The 23,652-nt window shown below is 38.2% G+C and overlaps 2 protein-coding genes across 9 annotated transcripts in view; one reads left to right on the plus strand and one right to left on the minus strand.

The window, feature by feature from the left end:
- The window catches only part of APPL2 (adaptor protein, phosphotyrosine interacting with PH domain and leucine zipper 2), a 50,264-nt gene extending 40,284 nt beyond the window's left edge, over window positions 1–9,980 (plus strand). For 2 of the 8 annotated variants that reach the window (XM_026010923.2, XM_026010922.2), the window contains exons 15-21: window positions 735–893; window positions 1,077–1,129; window positions 2,709–2,883; window positions 6,514–6,550; window positions 6,736–6,876; window positions 7,600–7,647; window positions 8,892–9,980. In XM_026010923.2, the coding sequence (XP_025866708.2) occupies window positions 735–893; window positions 1,077–1,129; window positions 2,709–2,883; window positions 6,514–6,550; window positions 6,736–6,876; window positions 7,600–7,647; window positions 8,892–9,026 (748 nt within the window). In that variant the 3' untranslated portion in view covers window positions 9,027–9,980. The remainder of the gene's footprint in view (window positions 1–734; window positions 894–1,076; window positions 1,130–2,708; window positions 2,884–6,513; window positions 6,551–6,735; window positions 6,877–7,599; window positions 7,648–8,891) is intronic. The other 6 variants (XM_072742632.1, XM_026010924.2, XM_072742634.1 and 3 more) reach the window with 3 other exon arrangements.
- Window positions 9,981–12,758: 2,778 nt separating this feature from the next.
- The window catches only part of WASHC4 (WASH complex subunit 4), a 55,489-nt gene continuing 44,595 nt past the window's right edge, over window positions 12,759–23,652 (minus strand). The window contains exons 28-33 of the mRNA XM_026010921.2: window positions 23,297–23,383; window positions 20,103–20,250; window positions 18,350–18,446; window positions 17,637–17,833; window positions 17,257–17,353; window positions 12,759–15,301 (exon numbers count right to left, since the gene is read on the minus strand). Of these exons, the coding sequence (XP_025866706.1) occupies window positions 15,234–15,301; window positions 17,257–17,353; window positions 17,637–17,833; window positions 18,350–18,446; window positions 20,103–20,250; window positions 23,297–23,383 (694 nt within the window). The 3' untranslated portion in view covers window positions 12,759–15,233. The remainder of the gene's footprint in view (window positions 15,302–17,256; window positions 17,354–17,636; window positions 17,834–18,349; window positions 18,447–20,102; window positions 20,251–23,296; window positions 23,384–23,652) is intronic.

Genomic DNA, 23,652 nt, shown 5'->3' on the forward strand with positions numbered 1-23,652 from the left:
GGAAGTCAAGGTCACCTGGCGCCGTCAGCCTCCCGCAGGAGCTTGCACCCGGGCTGGGGAGGGGTATGAGGATGGGACGGGTCAGATGACGGCATCGTGACGCCGACGGAAGGAGCACGCGGCCCGTGGGCGTCCCCGGCCGTGTCTTCTGTCCTGCGCGGGCTCTGGGCAGCTCCGTGCACGGGAGGGCACCGGTACGCGAGTGCGCGTGGCCGGCGGGCTCCCGAGGAGCGGCGCAGGGCTGCAGACAGCTTGGCGGGGCCTAGGAGCTTGAGCGGCTGCTGGAGAGAGGGTGTCGGGCTGGAAACGGTCACCGGGAAAAGCGTGGGGGGCGTGGGGGGCCCAGGGGTTGCAGAGCCGGGATGTGTTCGTTCATGCACCGAGCAGGTGGGAGTGCCTTCTGGGGCTGGGTAGGAGCAGGATTTAGCTGCAGCCCGGCCCCTAGGCCTGCGCCCCAGGGGGAGGCCAGAGAAGGCCTAGGTGACGTCCTGACCGGCACGTCGCGGTGCAGAATGCTGTGCCGCGGCGGGGGGCGTCCCGGGGCCCCGGAGTCCCGGGAGGAGTCCGACCAGGACGCCCGTGCTGTTCTGTGAAGCTTTCTTTGTAAGATTAGTTGAAGATTGGCTGAAGTCCTCACCCTGGTCTGTAGATGTCACACGGCTCTGAGCACGTGCTCATTTGCTTGCAAAGGCACAAGGTTAAGAGGGATGTGATTTCCCCGTTTCACACTCCAGCCAGAACCTGAGAGATTCCGAGATGGAGAATGACAGGATTGTTCCCACAGCAGAGCTCCGTGTCCCCGAGGCCGATGAGCTCATCGCACCCGGGACACCCATCCAGTTCGATATTGTCCTTCCTGCCACAGAGTTCCTGGAGCAGAACAGAGGGAACAGGTACACCCCGAGGGGGGTGCGGGGTGGGCTCCCGGAGAAACGAGAGGAAACTCGAGGTCTTCTCGAGGTCTTCGGTGCCAGCAACCACCTGCCAAGGCTGTTGCTGTTCTGACTTAGAGCTCGGGAGTTCACGTCCTTTTAGCCGAAAAGGTCTTGATTGTCGGACTCTGGCGGTTCCCCTAGGCGCATCAACCCTTTCGGTGAGACCGAGGACGAGACATTCCCAGAAGCAGAAGGTGAGTGGCTGGGGCACTCCTTCCCCCTCACAGAATGACGCGAGTCACTGAAAGGAGACGGGCACTCACGGTCCAGGGAGCCAGGACTTGGACTGTGAAGCAGAATTGTGACCCACTGATTATCCTCTGGAAACTCAGTAGGTCTGTGCGGTTAAGGCAGATCTTGGGTCAAACCTGAAGGGAAGTGGGCAGATTTTCTGCAAGTGTTGCACTGTTGGCCTCATCCATGCCCTTTCTGCGACTCCCACATAGAAAGTTCCCGAGCCTAAATCAGGTATCAGATTACTCCAAAACAGATCCAGAGAGAATGAAATGGTCACATCAAAATGCAATCATGGTGAGTCATAAATATGCTGTTTCATTTTAGCCAAAGACACGCATCACAGCTCATTCTTGAATTTGAAGATATGTGTAAATGGAATTTAAGTTCAGATTTTTGACACATGATGTACATCCTTAGAGTAGAGCTGAAACTTGGTGCTCCCTAGAGCAGAACCTGAGTTCCCAGCCAAGGCAATTTAGGAGCTAGAAGTGCTGCCAAGACCTCATTTTCACACTGCCTCATGACTGAAGCCTGAGACTCATTAGAATAAAATGGCCTTAAATTTAAAAGTAGGACCTGAGAGTTGATACTCCTTACAGAATTAGCCAGAAAGGGGGTCAGTGGAGAGAGGGAGGGAGGATCTGCCTCAGATCTGCCCCTCCGCTTGTCTCTGACTGACCTTCTATATAATTCACAGCATAAAGTCTATTTAAAAAAAACTTTCAAATTTACGGAAACTATCTTCTTATGGAAATAACTGCTTATAATTTTACTAGTTATATTTTCCTAATCTTTTGTTACTTATTTTGAAGGGCAAGGACACTAATAGGGCAAGTGAGGAAAAAGCAGTCATCTGTGTAAAATGGTAGATAAATGAGTTATTGTTCTTACAAGGAAAAAAAAAAAAACGCCTTTAAACCTTCATGATTTTGCAGTCACAGTTGCTGTTACTCAGTTTTGTTGGTTACATGCCATGACCAGGAAGCCAGTACTGGTTCACTAGAATCAGATAAGAAAGTCGTTTAAGATGTGCGTTAGTTTATGGGGTCCCCTCACTGCCCTGCAGCAACGCCTGATGTGCACACACTGAAGGAGCCCCAATTATCAGGTCTTCTGTTCTTCAGATATTTTCTTCTTTAGGAGGACTCTGACAGTAGGCCCAAGAATTTTCTATCATCTAAGTGGAGAAGCTCTTATTTTCAGAGAAAAGATGCATATAGTGCCACCGGCATTAGTCACCTAGAGTTTTAGTGCTAGAAGGATGTCATCTGGTACTAAGGTCTCATTCTATAGATGCACTAAGAGAGGTGCTTCTCTAGACCTGTAGTAGTTCCTGAGACAAAACGTAGATGATAAGGAGATTTCAGGGCTCTGGCAGTGTGGATTTATTCAAGCACAGTGTTGAGACTTTTGGTGGAAAGCCTCTGTGGGAGGCAAAGCAGACCTGAGGTGTGCAGCCCGTTCCGCGCCTGGCACCGGGCACTGGCGGCAGGCAGGAAGAGAATGTGCTCCTGAGTGGAGGTCACTGTCTTGCAGATTCCCTTCTGCAACAGATGTTTATAGTTCGGTTTTTGGGATCAATGGCAGTTAAAACAGACACCACTACCGAAGTGATTTATGAAGCAATGAGACAAGTGCTGGCTGCTCGGGCTATTCACAACATCTTCCGAATGACAGAATCGCACCTGATGGTCACCAGCCAGGCCCTGAGGTATGCTGTCTTGTTTCGGGCGGTCTTACTGTGCTGGCAGATTGCCCATGTAAGGCACATTTACTCATCTAGAACGTTCATACTAGAATATTCATTTGATCAGAGTTAAGTGAAGATGCTACTCATCTCTGCCCTGTTCCTTTTTATATTTTAATCTTATAAGGTATGTTGGGGAGAAGCTGCTCCCCTAAGTAATGGATACCTTCAAAATTTAGTGAAGAGTGAATCCTACTGTTTATAAGGCGCCATCACTCCAGAGCTGCTCTGTGTATCTCAGAGCTTGAAAAGGGGTTTTTTTCATTTCTGAATACACTATTTTTTAAAATTCACAACAGTGAAAACAGAACACGAACCTACCTGAGTTGACTAAACCACCACCAGTAGAATCTGATTAATATTTTTTGAGATAAAAATAAAGCCAGGTGATGTTAACTACATGATTTGGGGTTTCAGGTTAATAAGATCTAGATGGGTGATGGCAGAGGACTGTCAAGCCGCGGATGGCATAGGTAGGCTTCGCTAACATATGCACCATCTGGGAGTACTCAGTGTAGCACTTGCAACAGAACTAAATTGTGAACTGAAATGTTTTAAGTGTAAAATACAGAACACATTTCTAAGATCTCATACCAACCCCCCAAAAAGAATGCAAAATAGCTCATTAACTTTTATATTAATAAAGTGTCTAGCTGGTAGTATTTTAGATCTTTTAGATTAAGAAAAGTATATTACTTTCCCGGTTTCACTCTTTGATGTGGCTAGGAAGTTTTAAATTATGTATGAATCTTATATTTTATTTCTGTGAGACAGCAGCCCTGCTTTAGAGTCAAAATGTCTAGGTTTATTCCTGGCTTTGGCTTTTGTTAGTTGTACGACCTGGGCAAGTTTTAACCTGTGTGCATCAGTTTCTTCGGCTGTAAGATGAAAATAACCATATCCACACCTCATAGTGCTGTCATGAGGAGTTAATACAAATAAAATACACTTAAATATTTACAACCACAACTGGCATCAAAGAAAATGCTCAATAAATGTTAGCTTCTAAAAAGGTAAGCAAGATTTCATTAACAATCAGAATATAATTTCTCCCATTCATTAAAATCAGTCCTTTTTATTATAAACCTTATAGTGAGAATAAACTTCCTATAAATAAAACCTTATAAAATAAAGGTTAAAACCTTATAATAAAACATATTTATTTAAAGGTTTTCTCCAAAAAAAAAAAAAAAAAAAATAAAGGTTTTCTCCAAGCATGTCCTGCACCTTTTATGGGCACTGGCTCCCTGTTCTTATAATCTCCACCAAAAAGATCAGCGTAAATACATACAAAAGCATTGTGAAAAATGATAGTACATCAAAGAACACTATCAAAGTACAAAGACAACCCACAGAATGGGAGAAAATATTTGCAAATCATGTATATAAAGAACTCATATGGAAAACAACAAAAAGACCTCAAAACAAAAAATGGACAAAGGACTTGAGTAAACATTTCTCCAGAGAAGATATAGAAATGGCGAACAAACACAAAGAAAGATGCTCGGTGTCCTTAGTTATTAGGGAAATGCAAATCAGGTCCACAGTGAGATATCACTTAACACTTGCTAGGATGGCTGTAATTTTTTTAAAAAGGAAAATAAAACCACTAGTTAAGAATCATCGCTGATGGGAATTGTTAAGACAATCCAGCCACTATAGGAAATAGTCTGGCAGTGCTCCATGAATTAAACCCAGAATTCCCAGAGAACTGAAAACAGGTGTTCAAATAAAAACGTTTACACTCATGTTTGTAACTCATGATAGTCAAAGAGTGGAAATAATCCAGACGTCTGCCAACAAAGTAATAGGTACACAAAACGTGGTATTTTACATATAGTGGAATACGACTCAGCCTTAAAGAGGAATGAAGTCCTCGCACGTGGTGATTGTTGAACCCTGAAAACATTCTGCCAAGTGAAAGAGGCCAGACTCACAGTGTCCGCCACTGTGTATGGTCATTTACATGAACGATCCAGGGTAGGCAAATCCAGAGAGAGAGAGAGAGCAGGTTAGTGGTTGCCAGAAGCTGAGAGGAGAATGAATGGAGAGGGACTGCTTAATGGGTGCAGAGCTTCCTTGTGAGGTGATGAAAGACTTTTGGAATCTGACAGTGGTGGTGGTTGTACAATGGGGTTAATGTACCAAATGTCAACAGTGATCAGTTTTATGTCAGGTGTATTTTACCGCAGTACACACACAGACGCATCCCTGAACTGGAATTCACATTTGGGGACAATTTAGAAGTCCCACAGAAAATTGGACCTTAAGAGGGAAATCTATGTTACCTGATTTAGATTGTTACAAAGATGTTTGCATTTATGAAAAAATTTTGCAAAATACCTAAACTTAACCCAACTTGAGGGAAATTGTTTATGATGTATTTTTTTAATCTTTAAATTCATATTCATTAATAGGGACGTATAAAAATATAACATTTATTTAGCTTTGTAGATTACTAAAAATTCCATACACATTTTCTCCTCGTCTTTACCACCTCTTTGAAGTGGGGCTTCTTATCCCAGTTTTACGAACAAAGCAGTTGAGAAGTCAGGGTGACCTGCACAAAATCAGCGCTGAGCAGCCAGGTTATAGTCCTCTGATTATAAACCCTGTGTTTTAACAAGTATAACTGCATGTATAACCACTTTACTGAGATATGACTTAAATTCACCCATTTAAAGTATTTTTAGTATATCCAGAATTGTGCAGCCATCACTGTAAACTCTTTTCAAACATTTTCATCCTCCTCAAAGAAAACCCATAGCCATTGGCACCCGTTCCCTTTCCCCTGAAGCCCACCCAGCCGTAGGCAGCCATTAGCCACTAATCTTCTAGGTCTATAGATTTGCCTGTTTGGGACACTTCACATCAATGGAATTATAACCATTTTTTTAAACACAGATAATAGACTTTTTGCTTTCACCCACAGAATTTATAGCAAACCAGCAATAGATAATATACCACATTTAGAAAGTAGAGATTTGTATGTATATATGATAGCAGTAGACAGTGGGATGCAGTGTGTTTTCCCAGACACATCAACCTGTTACTAGGTGGTGCTCTGAGTGCCCTTCGGGGAATGCACGTGGACACCTTCGTAAACAGTACTCTCTGCACACCCAGACAGACACAGAATAGTTTTGTTAAAATCTGTCCATTTTTCACCCCACTCCAGATTTAATTTTTAAAAAATGTTTATCAAACACTGCAAGGGAAAGCCTGTAGTCAATAAATGTCTGTTGGGAAGCGTGCTGTGCAGAACCCAACCCATCCATGCTCTACGTCAGCACCCTGCAGAATGACAAAGCTGCCTTCCTGGATGAGCCCTGAAACACGAAATTCTCCCTTTGTTGTCTTCTTCTGTAAAGATACACCCCGAGCTTTAAACTACACGGGTTCAACAGAGGCAGGAGCCGTGGCACATGCTCCCTCCCTGTGGACAGTGACGCAGAGCCATGTCACCTTGGCCTCAGCCAGGCCTTCTGTTTCCATGTTTGGAGATTCATGTGATTGCGTTCTGAACTTCTACAGACACTTCTAAGCATATGTTTATCCAACGTGTGTAATGTAATGAATCTCTTAAAATTTCAGGTTGATAGATCCTCAGACTCAAGTAACAAGGGCCAATGTAAGTACCTGCATACACACGGACTCTACTGGTTTATTCCTTAAGTCAAAGTTGGCACTTTATCACTCTTGCCAAATCTAATGTCTGTCTCCACTAGTGCACCTTTTCCGTGATGTTTCCCAGGAAGAATGACTTGTCTGTTTTTGAATTCCAGTTGTGTGATACTCTCTTCCTGTTATTTCCAGTTTGAACTCACCAGCGTCACCCAGTTCGCTGCTCATCAAGAGAACAAGAGGCTGGTTGGCTTCGTGGTCCGCACGCCTGAATCCACAGGGGGAGAGGCTCTCAGCACATACATTTTTGAAAGCAACTCAGAAGGCGAAAAGGTCTTATTATTTTTTTCATCTTAGGATTCCATAATCTGTCCAGACAGAGATTTAAAGGGGTTTTTGTACCATCCCCTGGATATTTAGATGACTATGCTGTTTCCCCAGTGAGTTTAGAGAATACGTCTAGGAAGGCCCCACTGAAAGCAAACCGACTGGAATATGGTTTCCCCATAGAAAGTACACGTCATCCTAAACAGTGATGAAGAATGTTCACAGTGGGATATGGTTATTTAGAAGAGGTATCAAGAAATGTTAAAAGCAATTGCCTTCATGTTTCTTCTTTTAAAATTAAAACAAAAGTTACAATAAATAAAATCTAGTTTCAGGGCAAGCCAAGGAAGCAGACATCAGGAAACTGTTCTTGTTTAGTATGAAAAATATTGTGAATGTATTTACTACTTAGAATTAATCAAAATTAACCAACTCTTCTTTCAGCAAATACCCATTTGCTGTCATGCCCATGAACATGCTGTGGCTGACTATGAGAGAAAGCAGTAAGATATTCCTTTAAGAAATGTACATTCTGGGATAACCTCAGTTGCCACTGAACCTGCACACACTGGCAACAGGAAGCCCTGAGTGATGATTCTCCTACAGCCAGGTCCTTGAGCAGTGACCTCACTGGACTTCCATAATCACAGTTTTCCCCTAAAGTTTTCCCCACAGTTTCCCCTTTATCCTTTTCCACCTTTGCCAAACACTGCTTTTCTTGTCTTGCAGATATGTTATGCTATTAATTTGGGAAAAGAAATCATTGAGGTTCAGAAGGTAAGGTGCATTTTAGTGCTGGTTTTATCAACTGCTCCAAAGATCTATATACATACTCAGATTTCTCTCAAAAAGAAGAAAGGATGTTCACTAGGCAGCATGGCCAAAGATTTCCTGTGTGCATTCTAACCACCAGACTAGCCAGGTCCACAATCACAGGTGGCACACATGGAGTTCTTAATACCACTGCTGCAGCTCTTGCTTTATATTATTGATTTTTTTGCTTGCTGTTGTTGGCTAGATATCCCTTTTCAAATGAAGGTGATTCAAACATCTACCATTGCTCAAGGGCTCTGCTCCTCAGAACATCACAGAACTCCCCTGGAAATGCACTAGATGTGAAGGTTCCCATACCTCCCCTCCCTGTCAGCCGCTTACAGTCCTCCATTCACCAAACACATATCTGAGAGCTGAGTTTATAAAAGAAAAACCTTGGAATTAAAGCAGTGATCAATACAGGTCCTGCTGCAGGAGGCTTCTGGTTCAGCGCGTGCAGTGAGGCTTATGGTCGTGGAAATGGCCTGTATCTGCACTGCTTAATATGCAGATTGAATGTCGCTAATGTGACTGTGGACCTGGATTTTTACATTTTATTTTAAGCAATAATGTCCAGCTAGTGAGTACCACACCGGCAGTTCAGTCATTAGGAGGTGAGGGGGTAGGAAGGCCAAGGACTAAGGCCAACACACACGAAATAGTAGCAGGCAGTGTGAGTTAGTGTTTTATGGTCTAGATCAGGAGTAAAGGGCAAACGGCAGCCTTCTAGGCTTACATCTTTTGGAACACCAGAGCAGCCATATACGGTATGTAAAGGAATGCTGTGTTCCAATAAAACTTTATATAAAATAAATAAATAAAATAAAACTTTATATAAAACAAGCGGTGAGCCCACATGGCCGTGGTTTGCCAGCTCTTGGGACAGCGAGACAGAGAGAAGGGAGTTAAAGATCCAGAAACAAAGGTACTGTAAAGGAAGTTCCTCTCTGGACTCTTCCTGGGAAGATGATTATGATTTGTCTACATGAACGATATTTTTTGGCTGAGAGCAAAACCTTGCCCTAGATTCTAAAAGTAATGCAATTGAGTTTTTTCGGAGAAGCAAGGAGACTTCCCTTGAAGGCACACACAGAAGGAATGAGGCCAGATTACAGAACATCATGAAAACCAAGCCGGGGGGGGGGGGGGGGTTCTTAAGTGCATTTTAAGCGTTTTCTTTTCTCCTTCTTAAACTCCTCTAACTTCAGGATCCAGAAGCATTGGCTCAGTTAATGCTGTCCATACCACTAACCAATGATGGAAAATATGTACTGTTAAACGATCAACCAGATGACAGTGACGGAAGTCCAAGTGAAAATAGAGGCGCAGAATCTGAAGCATAACTCTCTTGGGCCTTTGGGGGACGAGCACCCAGGAAGGAGAGCTACCCCCCTAAAGGTTTTCAACTTCTTTGATATACAGGCCCACGACCTGGTTTCAGAATGCTGACAATCGTTTGTGGAATGTCCTCTGGATGCCTTGATACTGAGAGATGGGAGGGAAACAGAAATGGTTGACAACCTTCCTACCCATCTACAAATGTTATTTTAGGTGCTTTGTGGTAAGTCTTTTTCTTAGATTGTACTGTTCAGTGCTCAGAATGAAAGTTAATGAAAAAATGCATTGTTCACTTTATTCAATTGTCATCTCTTCAGTTTCTAGTACTTTTTTAAAAATGGTAAAAGCCTAGATTTATAATTTGATAAACACTAAATATTTCCTATTAATACAACCTATTTTTATATTTTACTTAATGAACTTTAAGTGCCTGTCACTCTGAAAATTGTGTATTTATAATCAAGCTTGTCTCACAGTTGGACCTAATAGCATTAATTTGTGCACTCAAGTGAGGAGCACTGCTTTAAGGCCTGAGCACTAGCAAAACTGCAGGTCTAGTTTTGATCATTTTTCCAAACATGCAATAAAAAGACTAGCAGATGAGGACCACAAAGGATGTTCAGTTTTACAATGGAACCTTAATGAATGAACATTCAGAAGTTTATGGTCCTCTAGATACTGTTTTTAGTGGGGATCACCATGGAAGCTGTACCAGTTCCTGATTCTCTTGAGCCAGACCCTCCTCAAGGAAGGGACCAATGAATTTTAAAACTCACTTGAAGCACAGCTGGTTGTGGGGCTTGGTGCAAAGTTCCTGTTTCCACCCCTACCTACAAAATAAGTATGATCTGGAATTGACATAGTGTGTTTAATTATAACCAAGTTCAACAGAATATCCTTGTCTTTGTAATAAATTAACCTAGCAATGAATGCTAGCAAATAAAAACTATCATTCTGTTTCTTTCTTTTGCTTTTTATGGGTGTTTTCTGGAATATCCTCAGAAGAAAACTAAAGGCTGTTCTGTAGCTTCAATGTTAATTTCCAAAAAATTAGGACATAATGAAATCACAGCAGAGAGGGAGGTACCATCAAATACTTCTATTAACATGGATACAAGGTGATCGCAGTATCAAGTTGTTAAAAGGTGTTGCTTTTAAAATGGTGGATTAATAGAACAGTTTTTATAATCCCAAAGTAATGTTACAGGGTCCTCAGGAATCCATTTCTATAATGTGTACATCATGGTATTGGTTCAGTGTTAATAGTAACTTACAAAAATGTGTATATCCTAACCAAACCAAATTAAATCAGTAAGTTCTCTGGTAGGCCACAAAAGCCACAGTCCCGAATTTCTTTTTCTTGTTAGAATTGTTCAGGGTAGGAAGGATGAATCCAGTCATGAACAATACTGTTAGAAACTGAAATCAACTTTTTTCATTGGTAAAACTTTAAAAAATGTGTGGCTTAACTAAGCCACAAAGCATGCAAATCATAAGGAAAAAAAGAGCTGGAAATCTGGTACATTAAAACTGCGTCACAAAAAAACAGAATGAAAATAAAATTAACTGAACATATTAAGCAAGCACAGATGACAAAAATTTGTTTACAGTCTGCCAATTAGTAAGAAAAAGATACACTGAAAACAAAACAGAATAGAAAGGGTTTTAAATATGTTCAATTTCATAAAATAATCAAGGAAATGCAAAGTAAAACACTGTGAAGTGATATATCCATCAGACTGTTGAAACGTGGCTGGAAATAGGGTGATGGGGAAGGTCCCCCACTGGTGGGATGGGGAAGCTTGGCATCTGTATCCATCGCGCTTGTACCTGACCCTACCACCTGGATTCACTCTTCACACATATGCCCAGAGACACATACATACAGTAATAGTTACAGAGTCCTACTCATAGTATCTCAAATTTGGAAATGACCCTCATTGTCATCAACTGAATATTGGGAAGGAAAATTAAATGAACTCTAGTTATATGCATCTATGTGGATGGATTTCAAAACCAGTACTGAAAAAGTCCTTTAAGTACATGGAGTCCATTTATAGTAACTGTTAAAAACAGGCAAACCATCACCATGTTACTTAGAAAAATACAGATAGGTTGTAACACTAGAGAAAAGGAGGGAATAGTTCCCACCAAAATTCTGCATTGTGGTTTCCTCCAGAGTGGCAACGTGAGCTGAGATCTGAGGCAGGAGCAACAGGCTTTTTTACCTACATGGTAGCTACCCAAGTGTTGTTTATTGTAGATTTTACTTATTCATGAGAGAGACACAGGCATCGGGAGCCCGATGTGGGACTCGATCCCAGGACCCCAAGATCACGACCTGAGCCGAAGGCAGATGCTCAACTGCTGAGCCACCCAGGTGTCCCAAGTGTTGTTTTTATGTTCTCTAGAGTACACACATACTATATTCTTTTGTCTCTGTTTCCCATTACTCTGTGAAATCTATGGCACGAACCAGGGACAGCAATCACCAAATCTCTCACTGAGGTTGGGGACGTAAACCTTTGAAGATTATTCTGATATTCAGTAATTATGTCTACTTAAAGTGCATCTCTAATGCTTTATTACCTTTTGTGCTGATTCTGAAGTGATTTAAATACTGTAAAATTAATATAGATAGGAGTTTCTGGATAAAAAAGTATTGACTTTCCCCCTCACTTTAATGATAATGAGGCATTACTAAAGAATATTTCCCTACACAAAGATCTTACATACGTTATAGAATGTACAGTCTTTAAAGAAGATGCCAGAATTATTACATCAGATCTACACTGATGGGAAGATAAATGTCCTCTCCTTTGCTGAGTATGACTCCACTAATGGGAACAACTTGATTATCAGGTAACCTAGGTTTTATAGTAAATACTGAGTCAAACAAAATATCCATACATTTGCCCAAAATGACTTCGTATTTTGTATTCGTATACACTAGATATAAGAACTTTTTGTATAAGCTAAGCACTAATTTTGCCATCACCATTTCAGAGTTCATTGCATGATGTCCACTTAATCTCTAGAGATTTCAACTTATTCTAGATTCCTTTTTTTAATCTGAAATCTCTAATAACCTGTCAAATTCTTCTTAATATCTAAAAACTTGAAATTGTAGTGTTAAAATTTTCTTAAAATGAATATCATCAGTATGAAACCTTAAACTTTAGTTGGAAAAAAAAACAAAATTATTAAGTTTGTTAAAATCTTTTTACATTTAGCCATCCAAGAGTAACATGATATATGTGATGGCATAATCCCACTTTCCCCTAATTACAAATTTACTACCTCAGAAGACAAAAGGAGCAGCCATCGGACTTTACCAAGAACAATTTCTCCAGTGTAGGACAGCTGATCCTTGAACACCATGGAGGTGAGGGGCACCAACCCCTTCATGCAATCAAATATCTGCATGTAACTTCTGACTCCCCAGAAACTTAACTAAGAGCCTACCATTGACTGGAAGCCTTATAATGAACACATGCTGTATATATCATTGAACTATATTCTATATTCTTTCAATAAACTAGAGCTATTAAAATCATAAGAGAATACACATATATCATACTATATTTTTGAAAATTGCATGTAAGTTGACCAACACTGTCTCCTGTCTCCAGTGTAATATTTAAAAGATTATTATTACTGTTTCAGTTCAACTGTTTGCAAATGGCACTAGTTATCTCCAACATTAAACACTGTAAAACAAGGATCCCTTCTCAGGATTAGGATTTAAAATTAAACATTCATGTGGGTTCTTTTTATTTGAAAGTAACAAGGAATAAAAAGACCAAAAATGTACAAAGGAAAGTAAAAGTTCTTCACTTGGGATACATGGAGCGGTGCCAATACCAATTTTATACTTGAAATTTTTACATATACACGTGCAAGTATTGATTTCCTGTATTTATTAAAGGGGACTCCAAAAAGGTTAATGTTAAGTACTGGTTTAAGACATTCAATTTTGAACATAAACATTAGGGGAAGGAAGTAAATTTTTGAAATTATATTTATTAAGGTTTTATTATGCATATTATATTTTCTTAGAATCGGGAGAGGGAAGTCCCACTCAAGTGAGGTAACAAACTTGCCATCCTTTATAAAACTTAATTAGAACGGACAAAGATAATGGTTAGTCCTTACTTCCTGAGAACTTGAACATTACTGAGTTTTTGCAAATTTACAACAAATGCTCACACTAATTTTAAATTACAGTGTCTGAAAACAATATTTAATAATATGTTAGAGCAAAGAAAATCATCTAAATGTGTATTAAGTGTGAAACACTTAAGCCCTATTGCTCTGCACTTTAATAGCATTTAAGTATGCTTAATCATTTTCAGAGATTTTATTTCAAATATCTGTAACTTACCCAGACTGCAGTGACATTATTTTGAACTAATGGCAGAATAACAATCTATCCCTTTCTTCTCAGTTGTACATATCCATGGAGTCAGCATATGAACTCTATATAGTATTCATAAAATCGGTAACAACTGATACGTGTGGATAACGAACAGACATTGGATTCTCTTCCAATTACAGTTTCTATCCATAGTAAACAGGATTATTTTAGGGAAGTCAGAGAAAAAAAACAAGTCAATATTGTTGCTATGAAATGGTGACGAATTAGATACAAAGCAAGATCATTAATAAAAACATTTATAATAATGAAAATATAAATTACTAATTATGCAGCATGCTTTAGGGCCATTTCTACAGTTAGTATGAATTACAAATATTAAATGCCTTTAATCCATCCATTGTACATAATTCTGTAAGTCATGTTTAAGTAAAAAACAAAAACCATTTCCTACCTATTCTGTTTCTTCTGACTTGGAACAGTGAAAGTGTTTATCTTGGGCTGGGACAGTTACCCTGCCAGTAACCAATGAATACAGATAGGGCAAATGCATACCTACTCCAAAAGCTGAAAATCAAACACCATTAGGACGCCTTGCATGATATACCCAAAGAAATGCTTAATAGGCAAGTGCAATGGAGAAATCAAGTATTTCCCAAATGATGTTATTAGTATTATGTGTACAGTTTTAAAATTTGTTTTCATTGTAAAAGTATAACTGTATTATATTAAAAGCTTATAGGCCATGATTAACCATTTAATTATTAACTGATGTAATCTTTACAAAAATAAAGCTAGTAGCCTGCCAGGAACTAAATTTACTCAAAATCTTACTGTATTTTTAAATCAGTAAATGATTTAATTTATTATAACTTTATTGTCACAGTGGTAATTTTTAAAAAGCCTGCACAGTGCTTATTAATCTGATGTCTTAGATTATACTTGGTTTAAAGAAAAAGTCTGCCCAAACCATCACCAAGATTTCAATTCAACCTAATGTAGAAGAAACCTGAGTTTGGATGTAGAAATAAAAATCCACATAATTTTCTCTGATATCATACATAGTGTCTTCAACCAAAAGTGAAGCTTCAAGCAGGACTCTATGGCTTTCTCTGAATTTTCTTTCATCTTGAGTATTAAGTAAATCTTAAATTTAAAGCAGTTGTTGGAGGTTACATGTTCTCAAAGCAATGTAAACTAGTTATAAAATGTCTTCTCAAAGACATTGACAGCTCTTGTGAGTCACATGAAATTAACAATGAATCAGTTCTACACTGTACATGAACAGTATGTAACATACTTATGTCTCACCTCTATTATCAAAACCATCTTTAAATATTCCTGTCATAGAATATTGATATGTATGCTTCATAAATTTCAGGCTTAATGCATTTTGTTTAAACATGTATTTGCTGGCTGTACATAGTATATGCACTGAGTTTCCAATGACTGAGACAAATATGGATCAAAGACCTATGCAAATACAAATTATAAACCCTCATGTAGATTACAAGAGATCTGAGGCGGCAGTTTAGGAATTTGGATTGGCCCTTCTATAACTTCACATCAAATAACTCTCCACAGGCATATCTTCTAGCCTGAAGTCCAGGCAAAAATCCAATTTAAAACCTCATTCTCAAACTCTGAAAAGTGGATACAGCCTTTGGAAGAAAAACAGACTTAACTTTCAAGCACTGCTTTAAAGAGTTGCAACATCGACCTATTACCAGAAATGCGGCCCAGGGAATACTCATCATTACCTCATTAACATCATTTCACTGGCAACAGTACTGACACAATTCTGATGATCTCATAGGAGCAATGCATACCATCAATATCATTTGACAACAGGATCTGCAGACACAGTGCTGTCGGACAGGTCTCCATTGCTTGCTTTTGTCTCTTCTGGAACCATGGATAAAAATAACAATGGACAGATTTATGTTCATTTTTAAAAAGTGCACTAAATGAAAACTAGGAATGCATTGTTAAATTTCAAATTAAGAAAATGTGCATCTACCAAATAGTTCTCTAAAGTTTATCGAGTATATTTACCTTAATTTTTTAGAAACCTAAGTTAAATACCGAAAATGTAATGTTCTGACTGGTACTTACTGTACTTATGAGAGGTGTAGGATTGTGAGAGATTAGAAGTGCTTCTGGAGTTTCACTGGCACATTTGAAGCAGTGTTGCCCCTCGGCTGGTTCCCAGCCAGGCCAACGAATCACTATTACAGTGCATTACTATTACTGACAGAAACATTACTGCAAATTCACATATAAAATTGTCCAGAATAAATAACTTTCCATTTGTGTTTATAATTCATTTTTAAAGCAACTTTTTATTATAATTGTGATAAAACAAATTCCTGTTTTATCGTGCAAAATGTCACATGCACATATTTCATGAGCAGAGGAAAGCTACCTCCTGATTCCTGCAACTCTGACTACGTGTCTGACCGACCTCAGCTAAGACAGAGTCCTAAACCAGAATAACCCAGCCATGTGGGTGATATGCGTCAACCAGAATCACAGACAGTTCTTTAAGAACAGTCCAAAGCAAGGAGTCCCAGTGACACAGAAAGATCTGTTTTGTCTTAATGCTTTATGCCTTAAAGTAAATATCCAGTCCACCTGCAGAGTCTTCCTAGCAGGCTCAGTGGGAGAGAAGCTTCTGGCAGGAAATGGTGGAGCAGAACCCAAGCAACAACTGACTTTCCTCATAATTTAAATCAACCTCACTCAAATTATTCCCGTTTATCTTAGTCTTGGAAAAGAACCCAAACAGAATTTATACACATTTTCATGTAATAAATACGGAGTGTCTTCCAGGTAACAACAGCCTGAAATCACTTTCAAGCACATAATTATTTGTCTGGATTCCAAAAATGTGTGTATAAGCTAATTATTAACATAATATTTAATTTATGCAACATTATCAGGGAATAGGTAATTGATGTAAGTGGTCTACCCAAAAGAATCCACTCTATTCAGTGTAAAAAATATATATTTCTAAAAATTTAACAAAATAAGATAAATAAAATTATTTTATGAAATGTTTTATGCCTTAATTTGTAAAATACAAATAAGGAAACAGGATAAAGGGCAAAACATGAAAACCCAACTCCGTTGCTCTACCCAGTTTTGAGCTTCCAAGCAAAGAGGAAAACTTAAGTTACATAATTTCTACAACAGAAAAGAGGAAACATCCATTCTTCAGGGAAGACAACTGTTCCTAAATTTAAGTCTGAGAGAAATGTAGCATGAGAGTTCTTACGTATGAAATAAGCAATTTACACCATCCTACAAATAATACAACAGAATCCTTTCCATAATGACTCAAGCTCATGGATCTGGTGACCAGTTATCAGGGGTACAGTGTGCTCTGATTCTGGCTGCGGCGGAAGACAGGCAGCCACTGACCACGACACTCCAGGGAGCAAGCCCCAATGTTTTACACCTCCTCAGGCACCTGCTCCATCTCATTCGGTCTGTGTCTAGTCATGAGCAGCTCTGCCTTCAGGAAACACTTAGCATTCCTCCTAATCTGTTCCTTCTTGTTGGATACAAATTAAAGGGTGAAAGAAAAACTAAACTTGTTAAATTTTATTTACATTAAGAAAAGATGAAACTGAATAAGAAGTTACCCCAGAATGAAATGTAAAAACTATGTAAACTTTTTTTTAGTTTCACAAATGATCCACCCAATAGGCTGGACTTTTTTTTTAAAAATGTCATTTCTAGGTCTAAATTATTTTCCAAAATGAAAAGGAAGCTGGAATTCTGACTAGATAAAATGGGGCAATAGTGGCTACTATTAAAGATGTATTGGTCTTTCCAAATTTAAGCCACTCACTGACCTTTCTCTTTCTTTTCTTGGTTTTCTTCAGCTGCAGTCTTGTCTGCTCTGAAGAAAATTCTTGCACTGCTCAGTGAGAAATAGAGCAACTCAAATTCCTAAGTAAATAAAGAAAATTTAAAATAAAAGCTGAAAATATTTATAGCAAAATACTAAAATTATTACATATCTATTATTTCTAAAAGCTCTAATGGAAATCATAAATATAAAAACTGAACTAAGTAACCCATCTATTTTTAATATCTGAATCAAATGGCTTCCAAATACCATTCCTTTAAAAATATACTTACTACCATTATTCATCTCACTTGTTTAAAAGGGGGCTTCCGTAGGATTAGTTTTTTCAGAAATCAAGCAGATTTGACTATTACTCTTCTCTACCTGTAGACAGACATCCAGGCGCTTCTGAGTGAGATTCATGGTCTGTAGTAGTTTTTCATCTTGACTAGCTGACTGCACATTCTGTTGCTTAGCAACTGCTCTTATCTCCTTCAGGTACTTCTCTCTAACAGACTGGAACCAGTGAAGTGAGTCAAATTCCTGGTACTGATCCAAAAGCTTCAAAATGTAAGCCACACCTGCAGTCATTAGCAAAAGCAAACCTAATTACAAAGAGTACAGAAGCTGTATTCTACTCTTTTTAAAAAAAAAAAGAAGAAGAAGAAGATGTGAAAGTATACAGAGAACTAAAAATGAGCCAATCAAGAAAGAAAGAAATGACAAGGCTATGAAAATCAGAGAGAACATGGATGGAAGGTTAGGAAAAAACTTCCACTGCTTAAATAGCCAGCAACTGAGGAAGCTACATGGAAACTCAACACAAGATGCTAAAACTCTAAAACCACCACAACAAAATCTAAATATTAGCTCTGAGACCAAGTGATTAGCAATACCAAGGGGGCATGAATGACAGTTATAAAATGATGGTAAACAGTACTAGTAATCAAATGGCCCAAGTACAAAATAAAGAATAACTACTGCTCAGGAAATACAAATCTACAAAGAGCACACAAACCTGTTAAGCAAATGTTTCTAAAAATCCATGATAATAAATGAACTTAAAATTATTGGAAAAACAATTGCATTAAGCTTACCCATGGCAAACCCATCATCAGTGAAAGCAGCTCCAATTTTATTTTTTTTATTCAATTTCTCCTTGCAGCTAATGGAATGTTCTACAAAGTTGAGGGTCTAAAAAGATAAAAGATCTTAGAAAAACAACTCTCAGCGATGACAGAAACTCTGTACAGCTGTACTATCCAATACAGTAAGCCACTAGCCACATATAGCCACTGAGCACTTGAATCATGGCCAGCAAAACAGAAGAACTAGATTTTTTTTATTTTATAGCATTTTAATTATATTTAAGTAGCCACTTGTGGCGATATATGGATAGCACAGCTCTAAAGGGGGTAAAGAAAGACCTATTTAAAAATAACTGTGATACACTGTGAAAACTACTATTAATAGCCTATATTGGAAAAAAAATACCAAATTTCACTTTTTTGCCTGTAAAACTCACTTGGCAATTAATCACAGATTTGTGAAATCTCTACCGACTGTTACTTACCTTTTTTTAGATAGCTCATTTATGTTTGTCTTTTTTCTGGAATTAGATGATAAACTCAAGCACAAGGATGGTGCCCTATACTTCTCTGTAGTGCTTTTCATCCTCCCATCACTAACTGAATTCTGACAGCTGCCCTGCAAAAAACCCACTTTTCCTTAAACTCACAATTTCCTGTTTACTATGGCTTCAGTATACTGTGCTTCAAATTAAAGAAACATGATGAGTCACCCTCAGCTAACTATACTGTTATCAAAGTATAACTAAGATTTGCTTCCAGTTTGACACTGTCTTAGGATGAAAAGATAATGTTTAGTAGGTGAATATGGGCATTTTTGCTATACCACAGAACATATAATTATGATAAAGCATTAACAATATAATTAGGATATATCATTAAAAATAAACATACTACAAAACAGGAGAAAAGAACATTTCAAAGAAAAAAGCTGTCCACAGACTACCCGCTACTTTCAAGGGATAATAATGGTAGTAATATGTAAGAAGATATGTGTTAACAAGTCAGGCATATTTATGAAAATTTATTACTCTTATCAAAATTAGATGTAATCAAAAGCTACAACTGTAGTATTTACTAGATGACAGGCACTGAGGAGGGCACTTGACAGATGAGCACCAGGTGTTATATGTTGGCAAATGAACTCTAATAAAAAAAAAATACACACAAAAAAATTGTAATGTTACCCATTTACAAATTTTAAAAAAGAAGTTTTATTATAGAAGTCTGTAGGGAACCATAACTCTTACTGCTAGTATGTGCCTCTTTAATCTGAGCAGTACACACAACATATATTATGAGAAAACACTTAAAATTTAGTCTAGATGTTAGTATTTACTACTGAATAGAGAGAAGTTGTCCTTATAAACAGTAATACTTTTAAGAGATGTGTTAGAAAATACTTCATATTGTAACAGTTAAAAGTTAGTCTACATTAATCACTTAAAATGATTACATAGTATAATCAGCCCAAAGATTATATGTGGTATATATATATATATATAATGGAGTACACTCAATTTAAATAACACAAGGATTTTTCTAGTAGTTACTAACAAATAAAAATCCCTATCAACTATAAAGTAAGTTTTACTCTGCATAGCTAGTTAAGTAAAATTCCTAGCCACATTCACTGAGATCACACTTAGATTTTACCTACGACCAGAAAGAACAGAGTCTATGTGCATTTCCTTCTATAAAGGAACTAGATAAATTTACTAACTTTTTAAAAAATATCACTTTGGAAACTAAAAATACTCACCAGAGGGGGAACAATGATATAGAAATTTCGAAGATGTATATTCTTTGGCCTTCGAAATTCTGGAGCAAAAACATCTACAAGCATTTTGAAATACTCTGTGCCTTCGGCAGAATTTCGTGTATGATCACTGAGGACTGAATCCAAATGCCTAAAATACAAAACGTTATTTACCTGATTCCTTTCTCAGAAGGTATAGCTTTTAAAATTAATTAATTTTAAAGAGACACAGAGACAGTGTGTGTGAGGAGGGGGTGGGAGATAGGAGGAAGGACAGAAGGAGAGAGAGAATCTTAGGCAGGCCCCACGCCAAGCATGGAACCTGACATGGAGTTGGATCTCACAACGCCAAGATCATGACCTGAGCTGAAATCAAGTGTCAGACTGACTGAGCCAACCAGGAGCCCAAGAAGGTATGGCTTTTTAAATCCATCTCTCATCACTTTATTTATTTTTTAAAGATTTTATTTATTCATGAGAGACACACACAGAGAGAGGCAGAGACATAGGCAGAGGGAGGCAGACTCCATGCAGGGAGCCTGATGTGAGACTCGATCCTGGCTCTCCAGGATCACACCCTGGGCTGAAGGCAGGCGCTAAACCACTGAGCCACCCGGGCTGCCCAAGTCATCTACTTTTAAATGAATGACATCAGTTAATAAAAGACAACAGTTCTGATTTTGTTATTTGACATACAAGCCACAAACTAATCATTTAGTCCTTGTGGCCCAGGACTTTAAATCTATTATTAACCATACATGGCTTCTTTAATTCTTAGCCTAAAAAAACTAGGCTAAGAAATTATTTCAAATCAAATCTTGTTTTGGGGCCTTATTCCCATAAATACGCATACACATTTTTCACTTTTTTTTTTTTAAAGATTTATTTATTTATTCATGATAGAGAGAGAGAGAGAGAGAGAGAGAGAGGCAGAGACACACAGGCAGAGGGAGAAGCAGACTCCATGCCGGGAGCCCGACACGGGACTTGATTGATTGCGGGACTCCAGGATGGCGCCCTGGGCCAAAGACAGGCACCAAAACCGCTGAGTCACCTAGAGATCCCCTTTTCACTTTTTTTATTTAAAAAAACTTTAAGCCTACTGAAAAGGCTAGTATACAGCCTTTTAAAATAGCCTAACAAAATGTTAAAATATAGTGTACTAAACACCTATTTACCCTTCACCTAGATTCACCATTTAACATCCTCCATGTTTTTCTTTTTCCCAAAACATTTCAAGTTGGCAGATCTCATATCACTTAGCCCACAAATGCTTTAATATGAATCTGTTAAGAATCAAGACATTTTCTTACAAAGCCACAATATATTACATCCCAAAATAAACTACAGTATTATCTAATGTACACATGCTCCAATTTTCCCAATTATCCTCCAAATGTCCTCCCCACCCCCATCTAAGATATGATTAAGGATTACCCACTGCATTTGGTTGTCAGGTCTCTTTAGTTTCCTAATGTAGAAGAGGCTCCTTGCCTTTTTTGTCCTTTATGACAAGTGACATTTTTTAAGCGTCTAGGCCAGGTATGTCATACAATGCCCCACACTCTGAATGTCTCTGATGGTTTCCTCATAATAAATTCAGAGTAAACCTTTCTGGCAAGAACACAACCCAGGGGCAGCCCGGGTGGCTCAGCAGTTTAGCGCTGCCTTCAGCCCAGGGCGTGATCCTGGAGACCTGGGATCGAGTCCCACTTTGGGCTCCCTGGATGGAGCCTGCTTCTCCCTCTACCTGTGTGTTTCTGCCCCGCCGCCCCCCACCCCATGAATAAATAAATAAATAAATAAATAAATAAATAAATAAATAAATAAATAAAATCTTAAACAAAAACAAAAACACCCACAACCTGGGTACTGCCATTACAGTGCAGCAGGAGGCCCCATCATGTCAGTGCGTCCTGTTAACTGGGGATCCTATGTCTGATCACCTGGTTAAGGTAGAATGTCAATCTCTAAAGACAGTTTTCCCCTTTGTGCTTATTAAGAAATTTGTGGGATAATCTTCTGACAGTGAATGAATATTCTGTTCTCCAAAACTGTTTTACTGATGATTTTTGTCTGATTTTAAGCAGTAGAGTGGTGGTTGCAAAACAGGGATTTCTCCCTATATCTGCCAGTCCCTTCTATATCTATTAGCTGACATTCTTCTGTAAAAAAGGAACTTTCCCTCTGCTCAACTTTTCTTATCACTAGGGCTCATGATTTCTTTTCTTATTCAATGCATTATAATCAATTTCTACCTTTATTCTTTCTATTAATTAATCTTTTGAGAGAAAAAGAGCACTTAAGCGCACAAGTAAGGGGAAGGGTAGAGGTTGAGAAGGAGATACAGAATCCTAAGCAGACTCCCTCCTGAGCTCAGAGCCCGACAGAGACTGGATCCCACAACCCTGAGATCATGACCTGAGCCAAAATCAAGAGTTGGATGCTCAACCGACTAAGCCACCCAGGCGCCCTTACCGTTATTCTTTTTGAGATTCAAACTGTCTCCAATTTGTCCAGGGGTGCCCCTTCATGCCTGAGTCAAAACACTGCTACAATCTTAATAATAAAACTTGGAGTTTCCTAAATAACAATTCTACATGCCTCCCTCAAGTTGTAAGTTGTGTTCAAAATTCACCACTTAAGTCTGCACATCTGCAATGTCCAATAAGATAGCCATGAGCTATCTAAATTTAAATGAAATAAAATCTTAACTTCAGTTCATCCCATTAGCCCTATTCAAGGGTTCAACAGCTGTATGTAGTAATGGTTACTGTACTAGACAATGCTATTCTAGATTATATGAAATGAAGGACTGGTATTCTAGAACTCTATTAGGAAACAAATATTTTTAAAAAGTTAAATAGGTGAAATGAATTTTATTGAGATACTTGGCATTTTTTAAGATTAAATCTTCAAAATTAATTATAACTTTATACTTCAACACATTTCAATTTGGACTAGTCACATTTCAGGTGCTCAACAGCCATAGTGGCTACCGGCTACTACATTATCATGTTCTAGAAGATCCCTTTTTAGAAGTTGGAAAAAATCTCAGAATATTATAGTCTTAAAAAAATTGTATCTCACAAAATGAGACCATAACTTGTATAATAAAAACACAAAAATGTTTATATATTACCCTCTAATATTCCCTTTAAAATGTTTAAATTTAGATTATTCCAAAATTAGATTACCTTGCTGCTTTTAATGTTTCTTCTGCAAGACCTTCTTCTTTTACTAGTTCTTCAAAATTTACAATATCTTCAAGATCAGGCACAAATCTAAGAATTTGGGAAATAATTTTATTAAGTTAAATATGCACAACTATCTATAGAGATACGAAAGTGGTATTGTGAGATTCTATATTTTCAACTCAATATTTGGAAAGAACTCTGTATTTCAGTTATATTATCAATATAATGTATGTATAGGTAATGTTATCTTTAGAACTATTCACAATCTGTAGTGTTAACTATAACTTTAAGAGAAAAATTCTCAAAGATCTACTGTAGTCTTAAAATTAAAGTAAAAAATTTAATCAGTAGAATTA

Source organism: Vulpes vulpes, chromosome 16, assembly GCF_048418805.1.
Source record: "Vulpes vulpes isolate BD-2025 chromosome 16, VulVul3, whole genome shotgun sequence".
Lineage (NCBI taxonomy): Eukaryota > Metazoa > Chordata > Mammalia > Carnivora > Canidae > Vulpes > Vulpes vulpes.